The sequence below is a fragment of the Haliotis rubra genome, unplaced genomic scaffold (genome assembly GCF_003918875.1).
Source record: "Haliotis rubra isolate DU_JTF1 unplaced genomic scaffold, ASM391887v1 Scf355, whole genome shotgun sequence".
In the NCBI taxonomy this organism is placed as follows: domain Eukaryota; kingdom Metazoa; phylum Mollusca; class Gastropoda; order Lepetellida; family Haliotidae; genus Haliotis; species Haliotis rubra.
Window position 1 is genome coordinate 743,906 of NW_025767030.1, and position 26,965 is coordinate 770,870.

The 26,965-nt window shown below is 38.8% G+C and overlaps 1 protein-coding gene and 2 long non-coding RNA genes across 8 annotated transcripts in view; all 3 read right to left on the reverse strand.

Moving 5' to 3' along the window:
- Window positions 1-9,866, reverse strand: part of LOC124285236 — a 35,006-nt gene extending 25,140 nt beyond the window's left edge. The window contains exon 1 of one of the 2 annotated variants that reach the window (XR_006900762.1): window positions 9,594-9,866. This is a non-coding gene — a long non-coding RNA (uncharacterized LOC124285236). Of the gene's footprint in view, window positions 1-9,518 lie in introns of both variants that reach the window. The other variant, XR_006900763.1, reaches the window with a different exon arrangement.
- LOC124285235 lies at window positions 1,378-5,986 on the reverse strand. The gene is made up of 5 exons (XR_006900761.1): window positions 5,925-5,986; window positions 5,645-5,684; window positions 4,801-4,949; window positions 3,703-3,831; window positions 1,378-1,530 (listed from the first exon to the last, which is right to left on the reverse strand). It is a non-coding gene; the product is annotated as an uncharacterized LOC124285235 (long non-coding RNA).
- A 6,073-nt stretch (window positions 9,867-15,939) lies between the features above and the next one.
- Window positions 15,940-26,965, reverse strand: part of LOC124285237 — a 72,402-nt gene continuing 61,376 nt past the window's right edge. For all 5 annotated transcript variants that reach the window (XM_046721441.1, XM_046721437.1, XM_046721438.1 and 2 more), the window contains 5 exons: window positions 22,741-22,889; window positions 21,934-22,063; window positions 20,998-21,193; window positions 17,526-17,667; window positions 15,940-16,636 (listed from right to left, as the gene is read on the reverse strand). In XM_046721441.1, the coding sequence (XP_046577397.1) occupies window positions 16,578-16,636; window positions 17,526-17,667; window positions 20,998-21,193; window positions 21,934-22,063; window positions 22,741-22,889 (676 nt within the window). In that variant the 3' untranslated portion in view covers window positions 15,940-16,577. The remainder of the gene's footprint in view (window positions 16,637-17,525; window positions 17,668-20,997; window positions 21,194-21,933; window positions 22,064-22,740; window positions 22,890-26,965) is intronic.

A 26,965-nucleotide genomic window follows, 5' to 3' on the forward strand; every position in this document is an offset into this window, starting at 1 on the left:
ACAAGATAATTAACACAACTGGCTAGGCAGTGAACTGATAGAGCTAGTGGGTTAGGGTGGTGGGTGGGGTGGTGGGGTGGTGGAGGCATAGAAGTCAGAGATGTACACATGACGGGCGGTTTAGGATTGCACATGTAATGATTGCACAGGTTCTGTTTGAAAACACAACACAACAAAAAATCGATAATCATAATGGGGCAAAAAACTCGATAATCATAATGCTGGCTACTGTTACTGCTGCTACTGTTACTGCTATGCTACTGCTGCTAAGCTACTGCTACCCTACTGGTTACTACTGTACTGCTACTGCTGCTGCTACTGCTACTGCTACTGTTTCTGCCACTGCTAGAGTGACTGTCTGACTGTTACTGTTACTGTCTGCAGGATAGGCTACTGCTACACAGCGTGCTACTGCTACAAGCACTGCTACTGGCTACTGCTACTGCTACCTTACTGTAAATATAGCATCACATATTTACAAATACTTCTGTTACTGAAAAAAGTAACTAAACTGCTACAAATACAGAACAGGCGAGCTACTGACTGTTATTTGAACTTGTTTCAGTAGAGGAGTCTGCTCGAGTTGTCTGATTAAGCGTAATGATTCCTGTAAATATAGCATCACATATTTACAAATATTCCTGAAAAAGTAATAAAACCAAATACAGAACAGGCGAGTGACGACATTTGAACCGCTGGCTGATTACAATGATTCTCGTCTCAACTATGTCGCTCTATACAAGGGCACTATGTCTGAACTGCACAACACAATCACAATGGGCACGAGGATCCAGGCACGTGTGTCAATGTAATACAAGGGCACTATGTCTGAATTGCACAACACAATCACAATGGGCGCAAGGATGCCAGCACTTGTGTCAATGTAATCCAGTTATTTCTTTCACTTTTGAATTGCTTTGATGTATCAGTCTGTATACAGACATGAAATAGTCATCTTGACATACAACTTTGTCATCACGTGGCACATTCCTGACACAGATCACATCATGTGACCCATTAGGCATAGGTCACTAATGCTAACGTCGTAACCCTATACCCGTCCAGATCCGGGTGTTGGCTTCTACAGCCCATGCTTGTAACTAGCGGAACGGATGGTCAGACTCGCTGACTTGCTTGATGCACGTCATCTTGTCAGTCACTCGATTGTCCAGACACGATTGTAGACGGATGTCATAAATTGCATGAATGCGGCGTTAAAACAGCAAGCCAAACATCCCCTTGATGTATGACGACCTGTGTTAACAATACCGGTTACACGTTTCTTTAAGTCAGTAAATGTCAGTGAACCCAGTTTTCCACGAGCTGCATTTTATCACAAGATCCTCCTGCCTTCCCTCCTCATTGGCCTCACCTTGTGACCTGTTGTTGTAGATGGTCAGCATAACCTCTTGACCCAGGTACATGGAACCCAGACTCGATGATGTCATTGATGTGTTGAGAACTGTGTTAGCGGGCAATATGACCATATGTAACGTCGGTAGTGCAACCTCCTCCAAATATGGAACGTATCTGAAATGAATAAAACATCGTGACTTGATGCCCTCTGCTAACACAACTGTAGATGTTCCACAAGGCTGGATTAGGAGTCTCCTTAGTTTCGGTTTCTGAAAGGTTGTGGTCACATTAACATCATGTCCAGGTTCAGTCTTGATTGATTAAAGGATTATCGTAAATAACTGTAAGAGCTTTAATCACCACCACCCCGACGCCCATTATATTTGGGATTAGACTTTCTTAGTAAAGTATAGATTCTAAAAGTAATGCCGGAAATGCTTGGAAAATGCTTTTTGGCTTCAACATCAATATGATGAATTTGACACAAGATAAAAGCACATATATGTTACATGAACGACTCTACCTAGTTGGATATTAAAGCTGAGATGAAAAAATGCACTTGAGGGGTGACTTCACAGGAGGAAATTTTGACGTTTTAACAACATTCATAAATATTCCAAGTACAAACTGTAGTTTTGAAATGCAGACTGTAATTACATGTATTCATATAGCCTCAACTAATTAAATTACATAATGATTGTAAAAAGTTTTGTTTTTCTTGAACATCTATATGTAAAAAAGATGGAACTCTTGTAGTAGTTATATTAAAAATAATTTCGTAAAAAAGTCTTAATTCAAATCGCATAGATAATCTTGTTCACCCGTAGAAGTTTCACTTCGTGTATGAGCACTGAACTGGCACCATGCGACTTGATATCTCTGCAGAACAATTAATTTCAAATTCATACCAGTATTTCATATCGGAGAAACAAAGGGGGAAACCTCTCGTCAGCTATGACCGGGTTTACTATAGAATGTGTAAAGCCCTTAATTTTACATATAGGCAGGTTTACAAGTTGTAAACCTCAGGGGTCGTGTCAAAATCGAAACCAGGTAGGACACACAAACTGGATAGCTTTGATAAGGGTGTCATACGCCGTACAGTTTATAAACTCTATGAACGGAAAATCCCACCGACGTGTGCTAAAATACAAGATGAGATCAAAGATACAATAAATGTCTCGAAAACATCACTTATTGTAGCTCTGGTAGAAATGGGGTTCAGGTACACCAAAAGGGGAGATGACAGAGCTGTGTTTAGGAAAAGTATTCAATATTGTCCATGCAATCAGCTTATCTCAGAACAGTTGAAGAATACCGCAAATTGGGGTTTCAAATTATATACCTTGATACTCATCGAGCTGATCTGAGGTAACTGTAAGAGTTTTGCTCGCAATAATACTACATTCAAGCTTTCAGACGTTAAAGAGCTTGTGTATGCTTCTTTTGCGAGAATAACCCCAGAAGTGTGGCAAAAGGCTGAAGACCATGCTCTCAAAATCGAGGACGAATACCGTTCACGTCAGCCGAGTTGCACCTGTTGCCATTCCGCTGGAGTCCTCGAACAGCAAAGATACTGACACTTGGTATTTTGAGACGGTCCCTGACATGAACTGCCCGTGCGTTACATAACGCTGTGACCTGTCTTCCTACCAGGTGGGTCACAGTATAGTTTGTTTCTTTGAAATGTTTCTACCATGGACATTTTTGTTTTTCGATATTTTACGAGTAATCATTATGATTAGGGAATGGTACATCGTGATTACTCATGTGCCATATTAGGTCGAGGTGGTATGAATGATTATATATGTGTTTCGAATCTGAAAAATCAACCATTATGAAATATTTGCCAAAATGCATTTCCAAGCATTTCTGACCTTATTTTAGTACTTTTATTGGGTTGAGTCCCATCCGGGATTCGAACCGACACCCTCTGGCACCTAATCAGCAGCACACAAAGTCAGCCGCCTGACCCGCTCAGCCACCGCGGATTCCACAAAAATGGAAGTCGGACAACTGGTAGTCTTGAGTGCGGACTTTGTGTACCCCTCTGATAAGTGTAAATACCTGGATAATGAACATTTACATGGTGGGTTGGAATTCTGAGCTGAATGTCATATTTGCTCCACAGACTGCAGGGGGCGCCTGTAGCCCCATATATAACATGCTGATAGACAGAGCTGACATGACACTCCCTCGTCCAGACAGAGATGTGCGGACCCATAAACATATAATCATTGCTCATCTCTTGAGAGACATTTTCCGCTGGACATAAAGTAAATAATATTTCACGAAAAAATATGAAACAAGTCGAATCACAATAGAGAGATTTGAATGCTCGCTTACCTTGCTGGGGCGATGTTAACTTGAGAAGCCGTGCCGTTATCACATGAGACATTATACACAGTCAAGGTGAAGCCTGTGGCTTTGGCCTTGTTGAAATCCAGCACCTGTAGTATATATACCGTTGCTGGCCTGTTTAAATAGAACGGGTGTTAGAGAAATGACTGTATCCCTAAGATTACCATGTGGATCATCTCAAAAGTTCCATGCATTATAAGGCAGATCTGATTTTCATGAAATTGTACGGATCATAACAACTCGATATGACCCATATTTGTAGTGCCCAGGTTTGAACAGCAGTCAATAGTGTGACGAGCCGCCTGCTATGGTTTTGTTGTAGAACTAGAGTTATCTGCCCTTATTATGCGTGTGACCCTTCAAGACGCTTGCTAGGGAAGTACACGCATGCCGTTTTCGCGAACACTGTTTTATCTTCTGCCTCATAGTGAGTGAGTGAGTGAGTATATGGCTTAATGCCGCTTTTAGCAATATTCCAACAATATCACGGCGGGGGACACCAGAATGGGCTTCACACATTGAACCCAATTATGGGGAATCGAACCCGGGTATTCGGCGTGACGAGCCAACGCTTTAACCACTAGGCTACCACACCGACCCTTCTGCCTCAAAATATAACCCGATTTCCAGCTTAACCTCTGCGTTATGCATTTTAAAACTTTTGACAATACCTTTGAGTAGTATACTCAATAGCGCTTCTGTGACAGGTCCTTACCAAAGGCTTGATTTATAAATTAAGCCTATGGTTAGTCCCTATCACAGAAGCGCTATTGTGTATACTACTACTGAGTTGTATGCAAAATATGAGTAAAATCGGTGCAATAGTTTCTGAAATATTGACTTTTAAGTGTGTGTGTGTGTGTGTGCGCGCGCGTGCGCGTGTAGTTGTTCGAACTACGGTCAATATGCTGCTGTTGCTACCAGACCATATACCCCACTGACGGCGTGATGCGCTGTTCGATGTTCACTATCAAAGGTGGCAGTGCTCTTTCCCTTCACAAGATGTCCCACGAATGCGATACAGTCCTTTCCTTACAATTCTTTAAGTGATGTGATGTTGTGAATGCAAGCATGATGCCTTACTTTGCATGACGTATTCAGCAAGTGTCCCCTGGAGTCAACTGTGAAATGTTTCTCAGCATCAGAACAAGCGGGTCTGCTTCCAACCACAAATATCTCAGGATTATTAGAGTTGTTCTGAAGAACGTTGATAGATCCATTTGTAAAACAGGCTGAAGAACAAAATGCATTCACATTTAATAAATATATTCATTGATGTACATGTATCTTGTTTGTTACAATACACCTGACAAAGGAGCAAACAACAGCCCAGAAACGTTGTGACATTCGATAAAGAAGAAGTTGTCATCCATAGTATTTGTGTTTTACTTGAATACCAACTAAATGTCTCTCAATAAGGTTACATGCTGTATGGAATAAATAGCATATACCCTTCAGATGACGCAGCCAGTAGATCACATTTCAATGGTTTGGGAGGATTACAGTGGTACGTTATATCTGAGGAACGTTTTTTTCTTTCGTAGGTTGGTTGGTTTGTTGTTTAACGCCGCACTCAGCAATATTCCATCTGTATGGCGGCGGTCTCTAAATAATCGAGTCTGGATCGAACAATTCAATGATCAACATCATGAGCATCGATCTACGCAGTTGGTATACGATCATAAAGAAATATGTGTCAACCAAGTCAGCGAACTGACCATCAGATGTCGTTAGTCGCCTTTTACGACAATAGGTTGCTGACGATACCGTAGCGGGTATTCTTTCGTAGGCAAATGATTACGTAATCATCCTCATCAAAGTATATAGCTCTTTGTATTAATTTGATTTAATTGATTACCTTACGGTTATTATGCCTGTAATTAAAAGACATATTTTGACAAAGCATGTAAGCGTTTCGTTGACTCACTGATGTTGAGGGGAGATGACGGCGTGCCTACTGTTATGACCTACAACAGAAAAACTGCGCGATGGGCATATAAATGAGTTAGATACAACAATATATCCGTTTCATTGAACCGACGGAGATAGTTCCCTTGAACACAGATGTAAGTTCACAACTTCAACTGTAGTTCACTGTACAACTGAATTAAGGTATTATTGTAGGTAATGGAAATACGAAGCAGTTCAATGAAACCGAAACAGCAGTTGAAGTGTTGAACTGATGCATGGATATATGCTTCACTTACATGTGGTAACAACACAAGTAGCCATGTACCCAAGGTCAGCCGTGCACCCGAGGTCAGCCGTGCACCCGAGGTCAGCCGTGCACCCGAGGTCAGCCGTGCATACAAGGTCTGCCGTGCATCCAACGTCAGCCACATGCTGAAGCAGTGAGATATTTTGTGATATAACTTGGCCATTGGAAGGGATCGTGTAGAATACATAAAGACAAACACATAAATACGAAACACACAAATGTATAACGACAACTACACAAAGAAATAACAAATTACACGAATACGTGAAGACATACTCAAATACATGAAGACATGCACAAATACATGAAGACATGCACAAATACGTGAAGACATGCACAGATACGTGAAGACATACCCAAATACACGAAGACATGCCCAAATACGTGAAGACATACCCAAATACATGAAGACATGCACAAATACATGAAGACATGCACAAATACGTGAAGACATACCCAAATACATGAAGACATACCCAAATACGTGAAGACATGCCCAAATACGTGAAGACATGCCCAAATACGTGAAGACATACCCAAATACGTGAAGACATACCCAAATACCTGAAGACATGCCCAAATACGTGAAGACATGCACAAATACGTGAAGACATACCAAAACACGTGAAGACATGCACAAATACGTGAAGACATACCCAAACACATGAAGATATGCACAAATACGTGAAGACATACCCAAATACGTGAAGACATACCCAAATACGTGAAGACATGCACAAATACGTGAAGACATGCACAAATACATACAAATATATGCAAATACATGAAGACATGCACAAATACATACAAATATATGCAAATACATGAAGACATGCACAAATACATACAAATATATGCAAATACATGGAGACATGCACAAATACATACAGATATATGTAAGTACATAAAGACATGCACAAATACATACAAATATATGCAAATACATGAAGACATGCACAAATACATACAAATATATGCAAATACATGGAAACATGCACAAATACATACAAATATATGCAAATACATGGAGACATGCACAAATACATACAAATATATGCAAGTACACTGAGACATGCACAAATACATACAAATATATGCAAATACATGAAGACATGCACAAATACATACAAATATATGCAAATACATAAAGACATGCACAAATACATACAAATATATGCAAATACATGAAGACATGCACAAATACATACAAATATATGCAAATACATGAAGACATGCACAAATACATACAAATATATGCAAATACATGAAGACATGCACAAATACATACAAATATATGCAAATACATGGAGACATGCACAAATACATACAAATATATGCTAATACATGAAGACATGCACAAATACGTGAAGACATACCCAAATACGTGAAGACATACCCAAATACGTGAAGACATGCACAAATACGTGAAGACATGCACAAATACGTGAAGACATACCCAAATACATGAAGACATGCACAAATACGCGAATACATACCCAAACACATGAAGACATGCACAAATACGTGAAGACATACCCAAATACGTGAAGACATACCCAAATACATGAAGACATACCCAAACACGTGAAGACATACCCAAATACGTGAAGACATACCCAAATACATGAAGACATGCACAAATACGAGAAGACATACCCAAACACATGAAGACATGCACAAATACGTGAAGACATACCCGAATACGTAACCACGTACACAAATACGTAACCACGTACACAAATACGTAACCACGTACACAAATACGTAATCACGTACACAAATATGTAAACACGTACACAAATGCACAAACACATACACACAAACACATACAAACATGTACAAATACAGTAAAAGATGCGCTAATACATAAAGACATGCACAAATACATACAAATATATGCAAATACATGAAGACATGCACAAATGCATGCAAATATATGCAAATACATGAAGACATGCACAAATACATACAATTATATGCAAATACATGGAGACATGCACAAATACATACAGATATATGTAAGTACATAAAGACATGCACAAATACATACAAATATATGCAAATACATGAAGACATGCACAAATACATACAAATATATGCAAATACATGGAAACATGCACAAATACATACAAATATATGCAAATACATGGAGACATGCACAAATACATACAAATATATGCAAGTACATGGAGACATGCACAAATACATAAGACATGCACAATATATGCAAATACATGAAGACATGCACAAATACATACAAATATATGCAAATACATGAAGACATGCAAGACATACATACAAATATATATGCAAATACATACAAATATATGCAAATACATGAAGACATGCACCAATACATACAATATGCAAATACATAAGACATGCAAATACATGAAGACATGTACAAATACATACAAATATATGCAAATACATGAAGACATGCACAAATACATACAAATATATGCAAATACATGAAGACATGCACAAATACATACAAATATATGCAAATACATGAAGACATGCACAAATACATACAATTATATGCAAATACATGAAGACATGCACAAATACATACAAATATATGCAAGTACATAAAGACATGCACAAATACATACAAATATATGCAAATACATGAAGACATGCACAAATACATACAATTATATGCAATGAAGACATGCACAAATACATGAAGACATGCAAATAAATGACATGCACAAATATATATGCAAATACATGAAGACATGCACAAATACATACAAATATATGCAAATACATGAAGACATGCACAAATACATACAATTATATGCAAATACATGAAGACATGCACAAATACATACAAATATATGCAAATACATGAAGACATGCACAAATACATACAAATATATGCAAATACATGAAGACATGCACAAATACATACAAATATATGCAAATACATGAAGACATGCACAAATACATACAATTATATGCAAATACAAAAAAATATTTACAGAAAAGGCACAGACATAAATGCAAAGACATATCCAGTTACATTGGGACTTACACAAACACATAAACATACACAAAATGACATACACTCCTGCATAAAAACACACATGCACACGCACACGCACACATACAACTGTGTAACTACACAGATGCATAAATGTATACATAAACCATGAAACACACAAACACACATAGACAGACACACAAAGACAGACACATACAAATGCACAGACACACATTTGATATCCGTTTTTTTTTTAAACAATAGGTTCAAATACTCCATTCATACTTAAATGTCATTTCCAATATTAAGACGTTTCTTTGCCTTTCAGCACATATATATATAGGGGACATTCAGATTTAATTCCTAGACAAATGACGGACGTCAGCCATTGTGGTTGTTGATCGTGGAGGAACACAGTGCCCAGATAACACGACCTGCACGTCTAATCTGACACCTGTAACCGATTACTGGGAGAGACAGCAAACAATTCGTACATGTTACTTCCTTCCTTTAAGATGGAACTCAATCACTCTCAGAAATATACAAATACACATACAAATACATATAGACACAGAGACACAAATACAGAATAACCTTTTCATTGTGTATTGAAGATTCAAACAACACAAGACACAGAAACTAAGCGTGCAACATTGAACAGTTACAAACCTGCACCTGCCAGCGTGTTATCTGTTGGTGGGAGTCACCTCAACTTCGGACTTAGAATGTCGGCTGTACATTATCTCCTACCCTTGATCCCAGTAGTGCACAATCACCTGTCTGCCATTTTAAAAAAGTAAATCTATAGCGTTATTTGTAATACTGTCTTGTTTACTCGCTATACTGTCGTGTGTCCTCGTTTTACCGCGTCGTTTCCTCACAATAATTCTTACGTTCCCAAGCAATATAATCTTGGCACTGCCACAGCACTGGTAAGCACACGCCGAAATAAGTTGCTCAATCTGTCATCAGCCTGATACCAACGAACACCCGAAGTCTATGAAAGACGCCGGTCTGGAGCTCAAGGGAAAATACTCTGGTTTACGACAGTCAGAAGGATGGTCTTAAGAAATGGCCAGTAGACAAAGTCAGCGATCAAACCACACAGCCACCGAGGTTTTCAGAGAAAGGGAAGACTGACAACTCGTAGTCTGGGGTACTTTGTGTACTCCTTTGACAAGTGAAAGCATGACTGCACAATGCCTTCTAGAAAGTGATCAAATATAACAACTTTGGTACTTGTCCCCAGTGCGAATCAAACCCACACACTCAAAGTGAGGCACCTTAATTCAGCCAAGTCATACATTGGACCTGAAGACATAGAACGGTGATTCTCATCTTTTTGGCATATTCCAAACATGGGTATATTAGACCAAAAGACACGTCGCGACAAAACATGGGTATATTAGACCAAAAGACACGTCGCGACAAAACATGGGTATATTAGACCAAAAGACACGTCGCGACTCAGAAAAACAACCTTGCCTAACGGCAATTGGACAGTCAAAATTCTCTCTATTTAAATTACTGGATGTTCGTACACGTACAAACGCTTTCACAATTTCTAAGACCAACTTTAACACCAACTAGTTTCATTTTTCTTACAAAGACCACCCCTATTTAATAAGTATCACGATTTCTGCCTATGTACTGAATCAAATGCCATCGAAAAGTCTATCAAACCCTGATGTATAAATATATTATCAATTGTTGAATAACCTTCTCTAAATTCAGCCTGTCCTTTTGCCTTATGAAAACTGTGTGCCCAGAAGACCAATCTATTATTCAGAATGTCTGTATAAACCTTTCCAATACACTTAATAGAGACATACCTCGATAGGTCTCTGGATTGTTTTTGTCTGCTCTCTTGTATATATGGATAATGATGGCCTTGGACCAAGATAAGGGAAACTGGCCTTTGTCGTATAGTGTGTTAAATATTATTTCTAAGAACGGGGCCATGAAGTGACTTGACGATTTAAACATTTCACTTATGGTTTCATCAACGCCCTGGGCCCCGTTCCTCAAAGCGATCGTAGCTCCACGACAGTCGTAACTCCCATACTTTAACATAGACTTACGACTTCGTAGCGCTACGATCGCTTTGAGGAACGGGGCCCTGGGCTTTATTTGTCCTAAGTTTGTAATCTGAAGCTAAGACTCCATCTCTACTGTTTGGAGCATTGAAGAGATCATCCTGCAGCATGCTGAGAAGAACAGCAAATCGTTCATAATCAGAGTCACAATCTGGAAAATCAAGCTGATCTAGTACAACATCATCACTTCTTTTGACGGACAGATTTGTTAAATAGTCAAACCAAGTTGATTTAAAATACTATTTTCTGCAGGATACGGTTTTGACCAATATACGCTAAAATTGTTTGGAGTCATCCAATGCCTCATACAAATCTCGTATTTGTTTTTGTTCAAAATTGCGATACTCCTTTGCACAAGGTGATTTATACGCTTTCTTGGCTAGCTGTGAAATAAACTTCTGGTGATAGTCTTTCTGCTTGCATAACGTACTTAAGAAATGGAGTCTGCTTTTTGAAACCAATCTTGTGATTGATAATGTCCTTGGATGGGGGGTGACCGTGTTTGGCACAAATGACCAGTATTAATGAGTTCTAACAACACGCTGCATGTATTCAGCTGACCTCAACAAAATTTCTGTAAACATATTCACTCCCTTGATAATATCAGACAAAGTATTTACAGCGTCATTAAATTCACCTGCAGTCTCAAAAGTGATATTTAATATTTATCGTTCCATGATTATTTCACAAAGCTGTTCTGTGATAATGGTAATGACAAAGTGATGGGTAAGGGGTGAGCTTCTGCCTGCGTAGAGATCGCGAAAGAGGATATATGATTGAAACACAAATCAGTTAAACTTCTACAGATGAAATATACAAGCTCAGATATTACACCCACATTAACAAACCATTTGTTATGGAATTAAGCCCTGTAATAGTACCATTGTCCTTTAAAGGAAATTTCTGGCAGAGTTTTTTTTCCTGCAGAAATTTCTGGCAGAATGTTTTTGCTCATGAAGTAATATCTGCAAGAAGTGTTAAAATTCAGAGCAAATATTAGGTTCTATCTTCGAATTGTTTAATAGTTTAATAGCAGAACAATTAGCAGCTTTTGCTGCTGAAACACTGTTCCAGACACAAATACCGTGGGGCGGTGGGGTAACCCTATGGTTAAAGCGTCCGCTCGTCACGCTGAAGACCCGGGTTCGATTCCCCACATGGGTAGAATGTGTGACGCCCATTTCTGGTGTCCCCCGCCGTGATATTGCTGGAATATTGCTAAAAGCGGAGTAAAACCAAACTCACTCACTCACTCACAAATACCGTATTCCACCATTTACACTTTATTTCTAGCAATATATCTCATTACCTCAGATCACAAAGCAGATTCATATCGATGCCACATGGTATCATTGGCAAAGGAGTCACAAAATCAGATCACAGAGGCTTTACTATTGTCAGTGTGGTCACGCACCACGCCCACCCACTGCATGCATGTTCCTCCATGTTCACACTGTACATCTGCCAAGCTGACCTTCCGCCAAACATGGAACAATGGATCTCAAACATTGCACCGGAACAATTTAAATGTTCCTTAACATGTTGGTCTAGCCTTGAAGTACAAACCAAGATAAAATACCTGAATTTCAAGCCGGTTTTAGAAAAGAGTATTCTACAACTGATTACGTTTTTACCTTAAATGCAATAGTTCAGAAATGCTTATCAAGAAACAGAAGAAATTATATATTGCCTTCGTAGATTTTAAGAAAGCTTTCGATTCCCTCTCACCATATAAACTTTGGTATTTCTTCAAAACTCTGGATATAAATGGCAAAGTGTTACCTGCAATAAAAAGTATATATGTATCCGTTAAAGCATGTGTAAGATGCAACGATAATGTTCACACAGATTATTTTGATTGCCCAGTCGGTCTAAGACAAGGGTGTATTTAAGTCCACTTCTTTTTTCCTTTTTTATTGGTGAACTGTGTACTGATATTGTAGAAAGTGGTAAATTTGGTGTACAGCTGTTTCCTGAATTTTTTAGAGATATTGCTATTACTTTCTGCAGATGATGTCATTCTCATATCTGACGTTGCTTCGGGACTACAAAAACAACTGAATAATTTAGAATCATATTCTGATAAATGGGGACTTGAAGTCAACCTCGATAAAACCAATATTGTTGTTTTTAGAAGGGGTGGGCGAATATCAGCTAAAGAAAAATGGTATTATAAAGACTCTGTTATTGACGTTGTGAATTCATATAGATATCTTGGTATTATATTTTTATTCACGTTTAAAATGAATAAATGTACAGACGATCTAGCACTGAGAGGAAAAAGAGCATTATTATAAATATTATATAACTTAAGAAACATTGATGTGATTGATCCTAGGGTATTCTTTAAATTATTTGATTCACAAATTCAACCAATTTTACTTTATAGTGCGGAGGTATGGGGGTTAGCCGCTATGAGAATATTTAAAAAGTTCATTTGCTTGCATGTAAGAGATTCCTAAATGTAGGATTAAACGCCTAATGTTATAAATATAGTGAATGTAGACGATATCCTTTGTATATAAATGCCTTATGTCGAGTTATTAAATATTGGTTAAAACTTATAGAAATGCACTCTGGTAGAATACCCAAAAAATCATATGACATGTCAGTATATTTAGATAACATTGGGTAAAATAATTATGCTTCTCATATTCGTAATATACTTTTTTCACATGGATTTGGGTTTGTATGGTTAGCACAAAGTGTAGGCAATAAGGTTGATTTTCTTAGATATTTTAAAGATGTATGTGTAAATATGTTTTACCAATCTTGGCATTGTACTCTCGACAACAGTTCACGCTACAATTTGTATAAAGAATGTAAGAGTTTACTAGAACCTGAAAAATGTTTAAGTGTTATATATCAAAACCTTCGTGATATACTTATAAAATTCCGAGCAGGCCTATTACGAATAAAAATAAACGAAGGAAGATGGTTGAATATTGATGTATCTCTACGCACATGTCCTGTTTCTAAATGCGGTATAGAGGATGAATTCCATTTTCTTCTAGTATGCAAATATTTTTCTGAAGAAAGATTATCTTATTTTCCACATGTTTACAACTGCATTCCAAATATATTTATATTTTAAAACCTGTTAACTTCTGCTTCAAATGAAGCATTATTAAATTTATGCAAATTCATATATACTTCTTATAAAAAGAGACAGACTTTGTTAAACTCTTAATGGTTTTACATCATGTTTCCAATATATTTTGATTGTATATATGTTATATGTATATTGGCCGGTGGCCTTCATGCATAATAAAGATCTTTGACTTTGAAGTACATGGATTATGATGCTTTTAAACTTCTTTGGAATAGGCCCATATACAGTCTCAGAAGAATTCCAGTCAACAAACCTGATCTTGTCGTTTTTGATAAAGCTAATGAAATTATTTATATCATTGAATGTTCTGTCCCTTTTGACAGCAACGTGATTGGCAAGATTCAGGAAAAGCATGATAAGTATGCGGACCTCGCCTTTGAAATGTCTCGCTTGCATCCCAAGTACACTGTCGTCAGACTCCCCATTGTTCTCTAGCCCTTGTTTTGGTACCTCCTGATATCTTGGCGCAGATCAGGAGAGTGCCCGGGTTCTCCACCGGGAGAACAGCCCTTCTGACGCTCTGGGTAATGCAGAAGGCTGCAGTGTTTTGGAGTCTACATATTCTCCGAAAAGTTCTTGGGGGTTCGACTAGGCAGCGTTCCTGGGAGAAGTCCCATTCGCTGTCTGGGCTGCGTGTAGAGGGGGCAAGGGCCCTGAGCTGATGATGAGCTTTACCAGCCTGACTGTGCCAGGATCACCCGAACCCTCTCTGCTGCATTTTCATCTTAATTTGTAAAACATAATAATCACAGGAGAATTTAGGATCACAACTTGACCTGACTGTCCATTTGACGCTGTCCGCCATTTGGAATTCAAGGACTGCTGATTGGCTCTCCACGCGAGTGTCAGCTTTATCATAAATACATATGTCAACCAAGTCCCAGTAATTTTCACAATGTCCATTATAATCTGTAGATTGCATGTACTGGACAATCAGGATGTAACATGTTTTCAGTTTAACTTTCTAGTACTATTGTCTGATGGGGGATGGCGCTACTTGAGGGACTGATCACGGTCTACACTAGCGACCTGTAGTCTGAATCATGTGGGCTTCTCTGTGTTCCAAAATGGAATGGATGAATTCACGGGTATGGTGCTACCAAACCGAAATACATAACTGGTCCAAACCTGGACTCGAACCCACCGTGTAACACTATTTGTCGTATGCACTAGTCAAAGATAAGTACACTTGTAAAGATATGACCAGCTAAGCAGAATATATCCATGAGATTGTACTTTGCCTTCAAGAGCAGGCAGGGTAGGCAGCAGACGCTGTGTCGGACTCGGTGGTAGCTGTTTGCCCTGCCTCACGTAGCTATACTGCGAGAACAGTCACCCATTCTTGTCCGACACTACCACCTGTGTTGTTTGAAGAGTGCCAGACAACAACAAGTCATAGGTTTCTGGCGTGCACAGGGGAGGCAATTCTGCTCTACGTATAATGGCGTCTTTGACAACTCTCCGTCCAGTGCCTTGCAGGGAGATTCTAAGCACTCAATGACCTTTTATCTCTCATCTGTCAGATAATGCATTTCCGTATCATGGTTGTAACGAATGTCACGCAGCTATCCCAACAAAGCCAGTGTGTTCAGTTTATGAATCACCATATCTGACACTGTGTCCATCATATCACGGAACACCTGTGAAGATCCGGGTTAGAATTGGTCTAAAGTGTACTTGCCCAGCAAAGCGCCAGAGTAAAGGTAGCGCAATTGTCAGTAAAACCCATGATATTGTGCATTAACAAAATATACAGAAACCATTGCAATAGTGTGTCAGTGTTGTACAAATAGAGGAGAGATGTTGATTCGGTTAGAAATGCCGTTTATTGAAGATATTCCGTTTAAAATAATCAAGTTTATTTGTTTACAAGGCACTAAAGCATACAATGACTCAATTTTCAAAGGACATGAAGCTGAAGAAATATTATAATCATTCTAATCAACCAATGCAAAAGATTTCAAATATTTATCAGATATATCTTCAGAGACAATAGGAATTCTTTACTAAATCTACACAGAATATGTGATAATGAAATAGGCTCATAGGCTCAAACATTATAATTCGCTTCTAACGCCAGTCGAACAGTTGCTATGCCCAAAGAGTATCAAGTTGAAGAAATATAATGATTCATTCGTCCATTGCCATCAGTGTGTGTACACACCTCTATTGCACAAGATTATTAAAACGTATATATTAACTATATCATCAGAGGCTAAAAAACCCCGAAATTTTCATGTATGCTAATACAAAATATTGTGATATTAAAAAAAAGCTCACAGCCTCGCATATTATAAATTGATTGGAAGTCATCAAGCGTGCTTGCAGGGAATCATCGGCATGTGTTTGGCTACACTGTACAGTCGGATGCTGATTACTGAGAATGATATATGTCAACTGTCTGGGTCTTGCTGACACGTGTGTTCATAGTTAGGCTGCTGGACTTCACTTGAAGATGTACATCAAGGCTACCAGTGCCCAGATCCCTGTAGAGCACCTTGAAGCTGGAAACAGAAACTGCAGATTCATCTACACGAAGGATACAAGCAGCAGTAAATATAAAAAGGTCACATTGAACCAATACTCGTGTGAAGTGTCAGAATAGTGCTACGACATGATATATACTGGCAGGAAATGCAGTTTGAAATCAAATATACTATTAAATATTGGAAACAAACTACATTAGTGAACTCTCTAAATAACTACACAAACTCTGATACATGTCGACGAAAATGTCTGAGTTTAGGCAAAAATATGTTCCAGATTTCAAAACTGGTCAAATCAAGTTCAAACTTTAAATATCGGGGAAAAAACAAAACAGACGGTTCAGTCCTCATACTAGTCTCTCTAGCACCAAATGTCAGTGTATTTGTAACAACAATGGCCGACGAATGACAACACAAATACTGAATTCAAATCTGAACAAATTAGATTGCCGTCGGTCGTAGGAAAACGTATAAAAAGTTTCAGCTTTATTGGTCTAGTGGTGACTGAGATGATGGTTAAAACCCAAACGGACGACGGACGAACGAGCCATGAGTTATGGAAACCTGACTTTCAGTCGGGGGGAGGTAAACCGAGGATCACGGAGTTAAACTGTGTCACCTGGATCTTAGGCTCCAATCAATCCAGGTGCTTTGCCCAGATTATAACTCGTACTTACTGGCCACAGTGCCAATATTTTGTTGACTGCACAGTGTAACAGTCAGAATATCATGCAGCATAAAATTATATTTAAGAGAATCTGCCCAATGAAATGAAGATTTAAGCTCCGGAATAATTATTCAGCTATCTATCACACATGTGTTCTTTCCATCGATGAACAAAATACAAGTCAGATAAGGAAAAAATCTATTCTGAAGAGATAACGTATCAAGTATTTCAAATACAGACCGCCAGCCATCAGAGGTTCCTGAACGCTGAACGTGGCTCTCAGGGTCGCCCTTCTGACGCCACTCTCCCCAACTCCAACATCTCTCCTCCGCCTCTTCTTTGTGTAGTCAGAAGTAGGACTCACTTGACTACAGCTGTTTTGCTTAAGATGATAAAGAAGACAATATGCGTTTCTAACAAATGTACATTTTGATAAATCATTGCATTGTCTATTATTACCTTTCAAAATACAAACTTCAAACCTTGTTTTGAAACGGATTAATCATCTCTCAACGCGATGTGGTACTGCTGAAAATAGACATTTTGTTTATGGCAATAATTTTTTCAACATATTTCTATAACTGAGTTCATGTTCCAATGGACCATGCACGTATCTTGAGAATGTGATTTTGTCATTAATCATATGTATTAAACAAATGAAGAATTACATCCGGTTGTCAGTGGACGTAAAATGATTCTGACTTTATCAACATAAGCACATCTTTTGTTTCCAGCAAACGTTTGTTTCAAGCAACGTTGGGATAATTTACCTTCAGAACAAAAACTCGTGCATGGCTGCAAATACCACAAGCTGTGGTTACTGCAAGAACTGCTTTAAAAATGTAGAAGAGCCCGTTTTTTTCTCTGTTATATTCTCATGACTTTGTAAACATTCTTCACACACCGAACTATGTGTCTGGAATGGGTGTTGTTGTAATATCCTATTGATCTATGCTCAACAATTCACTTTTAAATCCATTAATTGCCAAACGTTACTGTAGTTACACCACAAACTTCCCAAACTTAATCTGAATAGGTTTAATCACGAAAATACAACACATTGTTGACGCTTGTGATATTATACGCATCAAAATCTATGTTCTGTCAATACATGAATATATCAAATAAATACTCTAAATTAAGTCAGAATCAGTTGTTTCAATTCATTTGTTCCAACAATAATTCAGCTCTCTATTAATATGTAGAATTAGTTAAGCTATTTATTTGAATCTGTCAGGATCTATGAATGACACACCGATGCACGAGCTCCGAATCCAGCCACGCCCACTAAAACCAATACTTTACTTCTCCCCTTTTCCCCCTTCTATGAAGCCCTCCTCATGCACAGCGTGCAGCGACGAAAACAGAAACACATTTATGATATTATACACATAAAAATTACTTTCTATGTAATATGAATATATCTTATAAACACTCTAGATTTAGTTAGAATGAGTTATTGCAGCTTTCAGATCGTAAGCTATTACGCTATTGGGCGTAAGCTATTTATTTAAAGTGAACACAGCTTGTTTTACTTCTAGGTACATCAATAATATTATCCTAACATTGTTTTCAATAAGTAAAATTCGGATTCCCTTCACTACCACTTTGAACAAACAGCCCTTCATTCTATGTCTGGTTGAAAATATCTATCAGCATCGCACATTTCATTTACAATGTATTTGTACCTGGGAGTTACCATTGTGTTTTGTGCTATCTCAGGTACGGGAAAATACACTACACGCCAAAAGACACCTTACCCGCCTACACTTATGAATTACTTAAAAACTATCAAAGATATGTTAGAAGGTATTAGTTTACAAGAAAGCTTAACAACACAGCTTGATGCACATCACGAAACACTTTTCTCAAATGCATTCGTATTTAGGTGAAACGCATCTTTTTCAGAAGAGTTAAATTGTCCTATTTTCCTCCATGCCGAAATACACCAATAACAGTGATTTATATGTCCAAATGAAAGATTGAAATACAATTCTGCTTTGGGACAAAGATAAACCATTTTTCAACTATTAAAACAAGAAACAACTGTTGTTGAGTGTGTAAAATTGTAAAATAATCATTCCCATGATTTCAGTCTTTTAAAACATTTTCTGCTGATTTGCATTAGTGAAAACAAGTAAAACGTGTTTTTGATACTGTGAAAAAATGTTTAGGAACATCTACAATGATATTTGTTAACATTGTCGCTTGCAAAGTAACATTTTTCCATTTTCTGTTTACACATAGGAATATCAATCGCCAAAACGCAGCAATATTCAAACAGTATTTACATCCATTTCACATGCAGAATGATTCTATAGGGTATAAAGAGAGCCTAGAAGACATGATCTGATACACAAGTACGAGAAATATGCCACGACTAACTGCTGAAGAGAGAGAAAGAGCCATTGGGATGGTGCAGATGGGGGTCGACATACAATGCGGTTGCCAACGTTCACGGATGGCACCGTATCACGGTTATAAGACTAATTCAGGGCTTCAGACTGGGATCACCGTAGACAGACCAAGAAGTGGACGTCCACGCATCACAACGCCAGTTGAAGGTAAGTACCTCCGTCTTTTGGCGTTTAGTGTATACCAGGGCTCCAGATAATTTTTCATGATCAGGAGTACGTATTCCTTATTTTTTCAATATAGGAGTACTGGAAAACAATAAGAGTACATTTAGAGTACTGAATGGAATTTAATGGAGTATCAGTAATCTTGTGTTTCGTTTATGCACCACAACATTGCTACTCTTGTGTAAACAGTTCAATAAACAATAAAACAATACTTTTTCAGACAAATACGTCTGTAAATGATTCTAGGACCGTACACCATTGCTGTGGTGCGTATCTGCAACGTTTTCTAAATTATTTCCTACCGTATCGTGCTTATTTTATATCCGTACATACGCCGATACGGCCCTTATCTGGAGCCCTGGTATAGTATACTATTAAAACAAGTACAGAATAATACATTTTGTGTTGATAATATTTGGAAATCAAGTTGTATGATTGCTTATGCTTTTATGAAATGATTATTCCATTCCATTTTTCATGATCTGCACGTGAACATGGTTGGGGTAACAATGGAACTTTACAGTAAACCGTGTCAGTGTGTTGCTGTTCATATCAATGATGAAAACCAGACTGATCGTAATTCATACATTCTATTAAACTCAATCAAACGGGGTTGTTTACATGCAGCGTCTGTCAAGTCAGGAACGGGTGCCTGCAACTGGCATGTTCGAGGATGGAACAAAACAGAACATTGTGGCGCGAGGTCACAACGTTTCACAGTCAGTAATTAGTATGAAAAGGCGCACAAGACCGTTTCGACAGTGTAAGAAACCGCGGTAAAAGAGCCTTTGAACTGGAGATGAGCTTAACAGAGTTACAGCTGTTTGGATGAGTGGACAGACGATTAGCAAGCGGATGGAGCCTGACGTCATCGTTGTTATCCAAAGGACCGTCACTCTACTGCAAGATGCCGTTGGTGTGTCAACATTGAGAACGTCGCTATACGTCATTAACCAGACGCCCATTGCACCAGATGCACAACAGTAACAGGTTTGACTGCACTACACTGATAGTTGTGTTGTAAAGTGGTAGTTTGTCTCATTGAGTTGTTGACCCATTTAATTCATACGGGTATGTCTCCGTTACTTACAGTACCTATATACAGATCTATATACTGATGTTTTGGTTACCTTTCTGTCGCAGTAGCCGGTTCGTACACCATCAACTTTATCATCCTTGGGGCAGATGTACACAGTGCACTCCAGTACCACGGGTTGGTCAGTGAAGCCTTCAAACTTGAATGGGTACAGAGTGGCATAGGCCAGGTCGTAGTCTGTCGTATTTGTTACGTTGAATGAGCTGAGCAGTTTGTCTTCGTGTGCACATCTGTATTAAATACATATATTTCAAATCAGAGCATCGTATTCCGAGTTTTCGGGCAGTATTTTGAAAAGAGTATCAGACAAAAGGCCCGTGTTTACTGTTGACTGATTATCAGTACTTGTATGGAAATCATTTGATTACAAATTCCCAAGTTTTACAAATCTAATGTTATTTTCTGCAATGCGATTATATATGAAAATAATGAAATTAAACCTTGTTCTTTTTGGAATCACTAGTTTTATTTGTGAATCAGTGAGAATGACTCTGTGAACGCTTTCATAAATCTATCGGGACTTCGAATGAGCTATATCATATCTGTTTCGGTAGATGGACTCCAGAATCAGATATGACACACTAGCTGCAGCCCTTCGATGGAAAAGTGACAGACTGACAAGAACTGTTTCATGTTGAGAGTTTGACTTGTGTAACGCCACACTCGGCAATGTTCCAACTATATGATAGTGTTGTATGCATCAATGGACAAGGCAGTAAGGTCAAAGACATCATTAACATCGATCTTCACAATTGGGATGGTGATTGTACAATTAGTCGGTATCACAACGACGGTCTCAGACAAATCGGTGATGTACACCATGAGCTTTGATTTAAGCATTTTGGAGGATACAATGACATGTGTCAAGCAAGTCTTCGAGACTGATCATGCTAATCGCTCCTTACGACAAGCACGGGTTGCTGTAGACATTTTGAGAGGAATTAGGAAAGGATAGCAACTGTGTATATACTTCTTGTTGTTCTTGTTGTTGTTGTTGTTGTCTTCCTTCAACAATGTAAGCCGCGGTTTGCCCGACTTCCCCGGGTTCGGGAAAGCAATACATTGTGACGGGATCAGCATGTCAGACATTCTGTTGTTACCTGTACAGCAAATAAAACGTACCCATCTCAAGTACAAAATACTAAATGATGAGTTTACTTTCAAACAGATCGCATTGAATGTCATCGTGCCTTTCTCCAACGTAAGATTGGGTTTGGTAAAATCATGTACCAATATTATATTGATCTCCGATCCAAGGAGACATCTCTCCCTTTGGAGGTTTGGAGGTTTTATCTGCTAAAACACAACCCTACTGTATACCTTTGAATTAGTTTATTCTAGAACATGATTGCTCTCTCAATAGTGGTATTTCTCCTCCCATAAAAAACCCTTGTCAGTATAAATGTAAATCATTCGGCGCCATATTTGTAGAATATGTTATCTGCTAAATCAATTTAGGCACACATATTCATAAAAAATTCACAGTTTAAACATCTTCTTATCTGATCCAATTTGGTCGGGAACTACATCATGTCCGTAGCATTTAGATACGTTTCTATAGTAACTATAAAACAATATCACTGAAGTCAAGTCACTCAAGAACGTATCAATGGTTATGATAAGCACTCGTCAAACATGAAAGACACATTTTACTTTTGATCTTTTTAGTTTGATGGATATATCAAAATATTATATTAACTTTTTTGGAGTATTGTGTACATATATACAATTATGTCGACGTTATCGTTGATATGACTTACCAACTTGTTGGACTTACCTCGGTCATTGTAAATAACAAGTTGCGCTTCACTGCCTAAAATCAATGACGTTATAGGCTTTGTAGGGTCGTTTACAGGCACGGTAGACGCAGCAAAGATGCCTATCTTCAGACTGGGCAGTACAAGTTGTGAGGCATTTGCCTGGACACTGAAATGAGAGAATGTACATGAGCCGGACGATATCTCATCTCTTTATTTAATGGATATTTTCGTGAATTTTTCAAACTATCGTTTAAACTCTCTCACAACTGAAAACTTTTACACAGATCAAACAAACATGAAAGTCATGTGTATTATTGCAACATAAGCACTTGATTCATATTCAACAAACCAAGCCTTAGACTGGAATGAATGACACAAACAGAGAGTTCTGAGTACTATGTAAATAATGCAAAAAGTAAGTGTGTGTGTGTGTGTGTGTGTGTGTGTGTGTGTGTGTGTGTGTGTGTGTGTGTGTGTGTGTGTGTGTGTGTGTGTGTGTGAATACAATTCATTGAGACTATTCTACTAATCACACAAGTCGTAAGAACTTCATCCCTCAAACAAAGTTCAACTTGTTTGTTATCAAGTTATGTCCCTTTGGTAGGCCCGGACCTTATGTTTATATTTCTAGGTTTGTCAGCATCATGCTCGTGCTCGTGGGTTTCTGCATCACGGCTTCCATTGTTTCACTGGTACAACGCGGACTGAGTCCACAATTTGTTGCTAAGTTACAAAAGAGTCGTCACAGTGGTACAGTCGTCATAGGTTCCACAATTCGCCGTGCGGAGTTGCGCCCCTTGAAACCTGTGATCGTGGATTCGAATCCCGGTTTGCTAAGTTTGTCAGCACCAAACCCGTGATTGTAGGCTTCATGAACCTGGCCTCGAATATTGCGGCTTCCCGGCACATTGAGATAATGTGCTGTTATAGACATAGACACTGTAACTGTTCTAATCTGCCCACTCACTCGTTTACAAACAAACAATGATTGCGAACTTTATATATTACTCGGTATTGTTTACAGAAAATGTTAAATGTTGAAATCTCTTCAACTCATACTCAGTGAGTGGAAATCAAGTGTAACCCGCCAGTATTTCAGTCTGATCGATGACACGGTACCTACCACTTCTCGACATGTATACAGTGATTTCATTCAAGATTCTTTGTTCACGAGAACGGAATTGCTGAAATTCTTCCACCTGCTCTCATTTAGAAGATGAAGCTACCGCCGACAAAAAATAAGGGAACTGATGAAATGACACTGAATGTGTAATTGCTATAAATGTCCACAAAATCAATTTCGGGCGTGAAATTCAATATCTGGTGTGTCCACCATGTTGGGCGACACATTCGTGACACCTTGATGGCATACTATTGATTAACCTCCGGATGGTTGCCCGTGGTATTACCCGCCATTCCGCCTGATGAGCTACCCCTATGTCTGTATGCCGTCTCGTCGAAGATAAGCGGTGACGACTTAAGCACGATGTGGTCTGGCATTATCATCTGGGAATTCAAAATTCCTGCCGATATTTCTAGCCAGTGGAGCCACGACAGGTCGCAAAATTTCGTCAAGATATCGCTGACCAGTCAATTGTCCATCAACGATGACCTGGGCCCCGTTCCTCAAAGCGATCGTAGCGCTACGACAGTCGTAAGTCTATGTTAGAGTATGGGAGTTACGATCACCTTAGCGCTACGATCGCTTTGAGGAACGGGGCCCAGATCCGATCGACTGTCATTTGTAATACCGCCCCACAGTATGACACTACCGCCCCCATACCGATCATGGTCAATGCCGCTCTGGTATACCGCACACCGCTGCGGCGCCAACAACGTTTTCTGCCATCTGTGAATCGGAGGCAAAACCTTGACTCATCCGAGAACATGGTATAACGCCTATGGAGCAAAGCCCTTTTCCTGCTGCTTCCTAGCCCACACCAATGTTTAGTGCCTATGGTAAGCTGTGAGGGTAACACCCTTCACAGGCCGCCTTGCTTTCAGACGGGCTTGATAAAGTCGGTTCTTAACGGTCGAGGCTGTCCAGTTATTGTACGGAATTCCCTATTGATAGCAGGTGCTGATTTGAAACTATTGCGTAGCCATTAATGTAATGGGACGATCCTGTCTAGGTGTCGTTGATATGGGTCTACCACGCCCATGTCTCATTGCAACCCCACCCGTTTGACGGTACGTGTCTCACTTTGGCACAGTGGTGTTCCCCCCTCTATCATACCCACAATTCTCCATTTTGTCTGTTCATTGAGATACTGCCTCGGAGGCATTTTTCAGCGTGTGTTCACCTCAATTGCATTAGTGATTGTGAGTTCTCCAATAGGTCGACACAGTTTAGCTTCTGTGTACACGTGCATCACGTGTTGTTCATGGATCATGTGGAATGTTATTGTGATCCGACGTTGCGTTCATCTGCAACGCCACGGTATAGCTGCATTCTAATTCTTAGTTCCTATATTTTTTTATGGGTAGTATATTATGGTTATATTTCTTTGGTCCTTTAGCATGTGATTTCAGACAGGTTATTTTGCGTTAGCTCGAGGCTTTAAATGACACTTTTACCGGTGTAACAGGCCAGAGTATACCCCTGTCCCAGAAAATACACGGGGTTAAATTACATTTGTGACGTCATTCCATTGTCTGTTCGCTCCATTACTTTTCAGGAATGGAGCGATGTGTACCCGTTTTAAAATAAAACCTTCATTTTGTCACTTTGACATTTAATTTTGATAACAGAAATATTCCCAATACTTTGAATGTAATTTAAGTAGGGTAATATCCTCGTAACTCTCCATTCCTTAAAAATAATGTGCCTCGGCCCCTTCGGGGCCTCGGCTCCATTATTTTTAAGGAATGGAGAGTTACTCGGCCATTACCCTCTACTTAAACTGGGCTAGCCTAGTTTATACCCCGGGGTATATTCTGAACTAGGCCATAGTATACCCCCCTAGCCCAGATTATACCCCTACAGAAACCAAGTGATTAAGGATACTACTATAATTTTATTGTACTTCTCACACAATTAAACACTGGTTACAACATTGAAATGATTTCTTTGAGAGGCATTTTAGAAGTTGTGAAGATGTACCTACACCGAAACGTCGCACTCATTGCAATAAAGAAGTTGACTATCCATACAAATCAGTTTTCCTTCAACATTGAAATGGTCCGATACATTTTCCAGATACAAAGCATAATCAGTGTGAGTTTTCAAGCTGAAGCTGGCAGGGTACATCAGCCAGTGCATTGACTGACCAACTGCACTGTAAATATAAATGTCACATTTTAACAGACTGGCTGTTGACATAACTTCTGCATCTGTTGCCCACACTCCATCTCGTGAAATTCCCGAATTAGTGATATACTCATTGACATTTTGGTTCAGGAAATGTTTTAGTATGCAATCACAAGCTGCAGAACCGCAAAAATGAAAACAAAACTGCTTTATCTCTATACTAGAACTCACACGCTTTTGAAATCGGGACATTTTCTAGAATACAGATGCTAGAATACAGATGCTTGATGGGGCAGTTTTTCCAGGAATCCAGTGCCGAATTGTCCAAATAAGAACAGGTTGTGCAATGAACAAAACAAGACGTTTTCAATATTTCAATCAAATAAACTCAGCTACTAAAACAACTTTTTCTGTTTCTAATAAATAGAAAAAATGGTCTTAGTTGCCTAGTTTTCAACACCAAAACCATTGCTGTACCATTAAATGAAAACAACAAACCACCCCTACGACATATTACTGATTGACCCACCCGTGGCCTCGGACGTTGGGTGGCTGTCAACCCGCAACAGTTGTGTTAGCACTGCCAGTGTAGAGACGTTTATTATATCATCTGGGGAAATCTTATTAATATGTTTTTATTCAGCGTTGTTTATGGAAAATAAAGTTGATCTTAAATATATATTCATCATATTTTTGTAATACGATTAGAGTAGCAATCGTATGCAGTAAGGCTGATCTGTAGACGTGTAGACCAACGTGAACTTAGTAACATTTGAACTTTGCTATTGTTATGTTAATATTTGTACCTGTATTGTCATGGCTAGGAATTTCATTGACATCAGTTGAATCTAGTAGGTCACCGCACCTCAACTCATCTCAACTCACCTCACCTGGTGAGTGATTTATTTCTAAATAGTATAAAGTTTATGAATTTAGTGTGCAAATATGGGCGTTTTACATGATCTGGAACTATTTGAAGTTGCTTCGCAGAA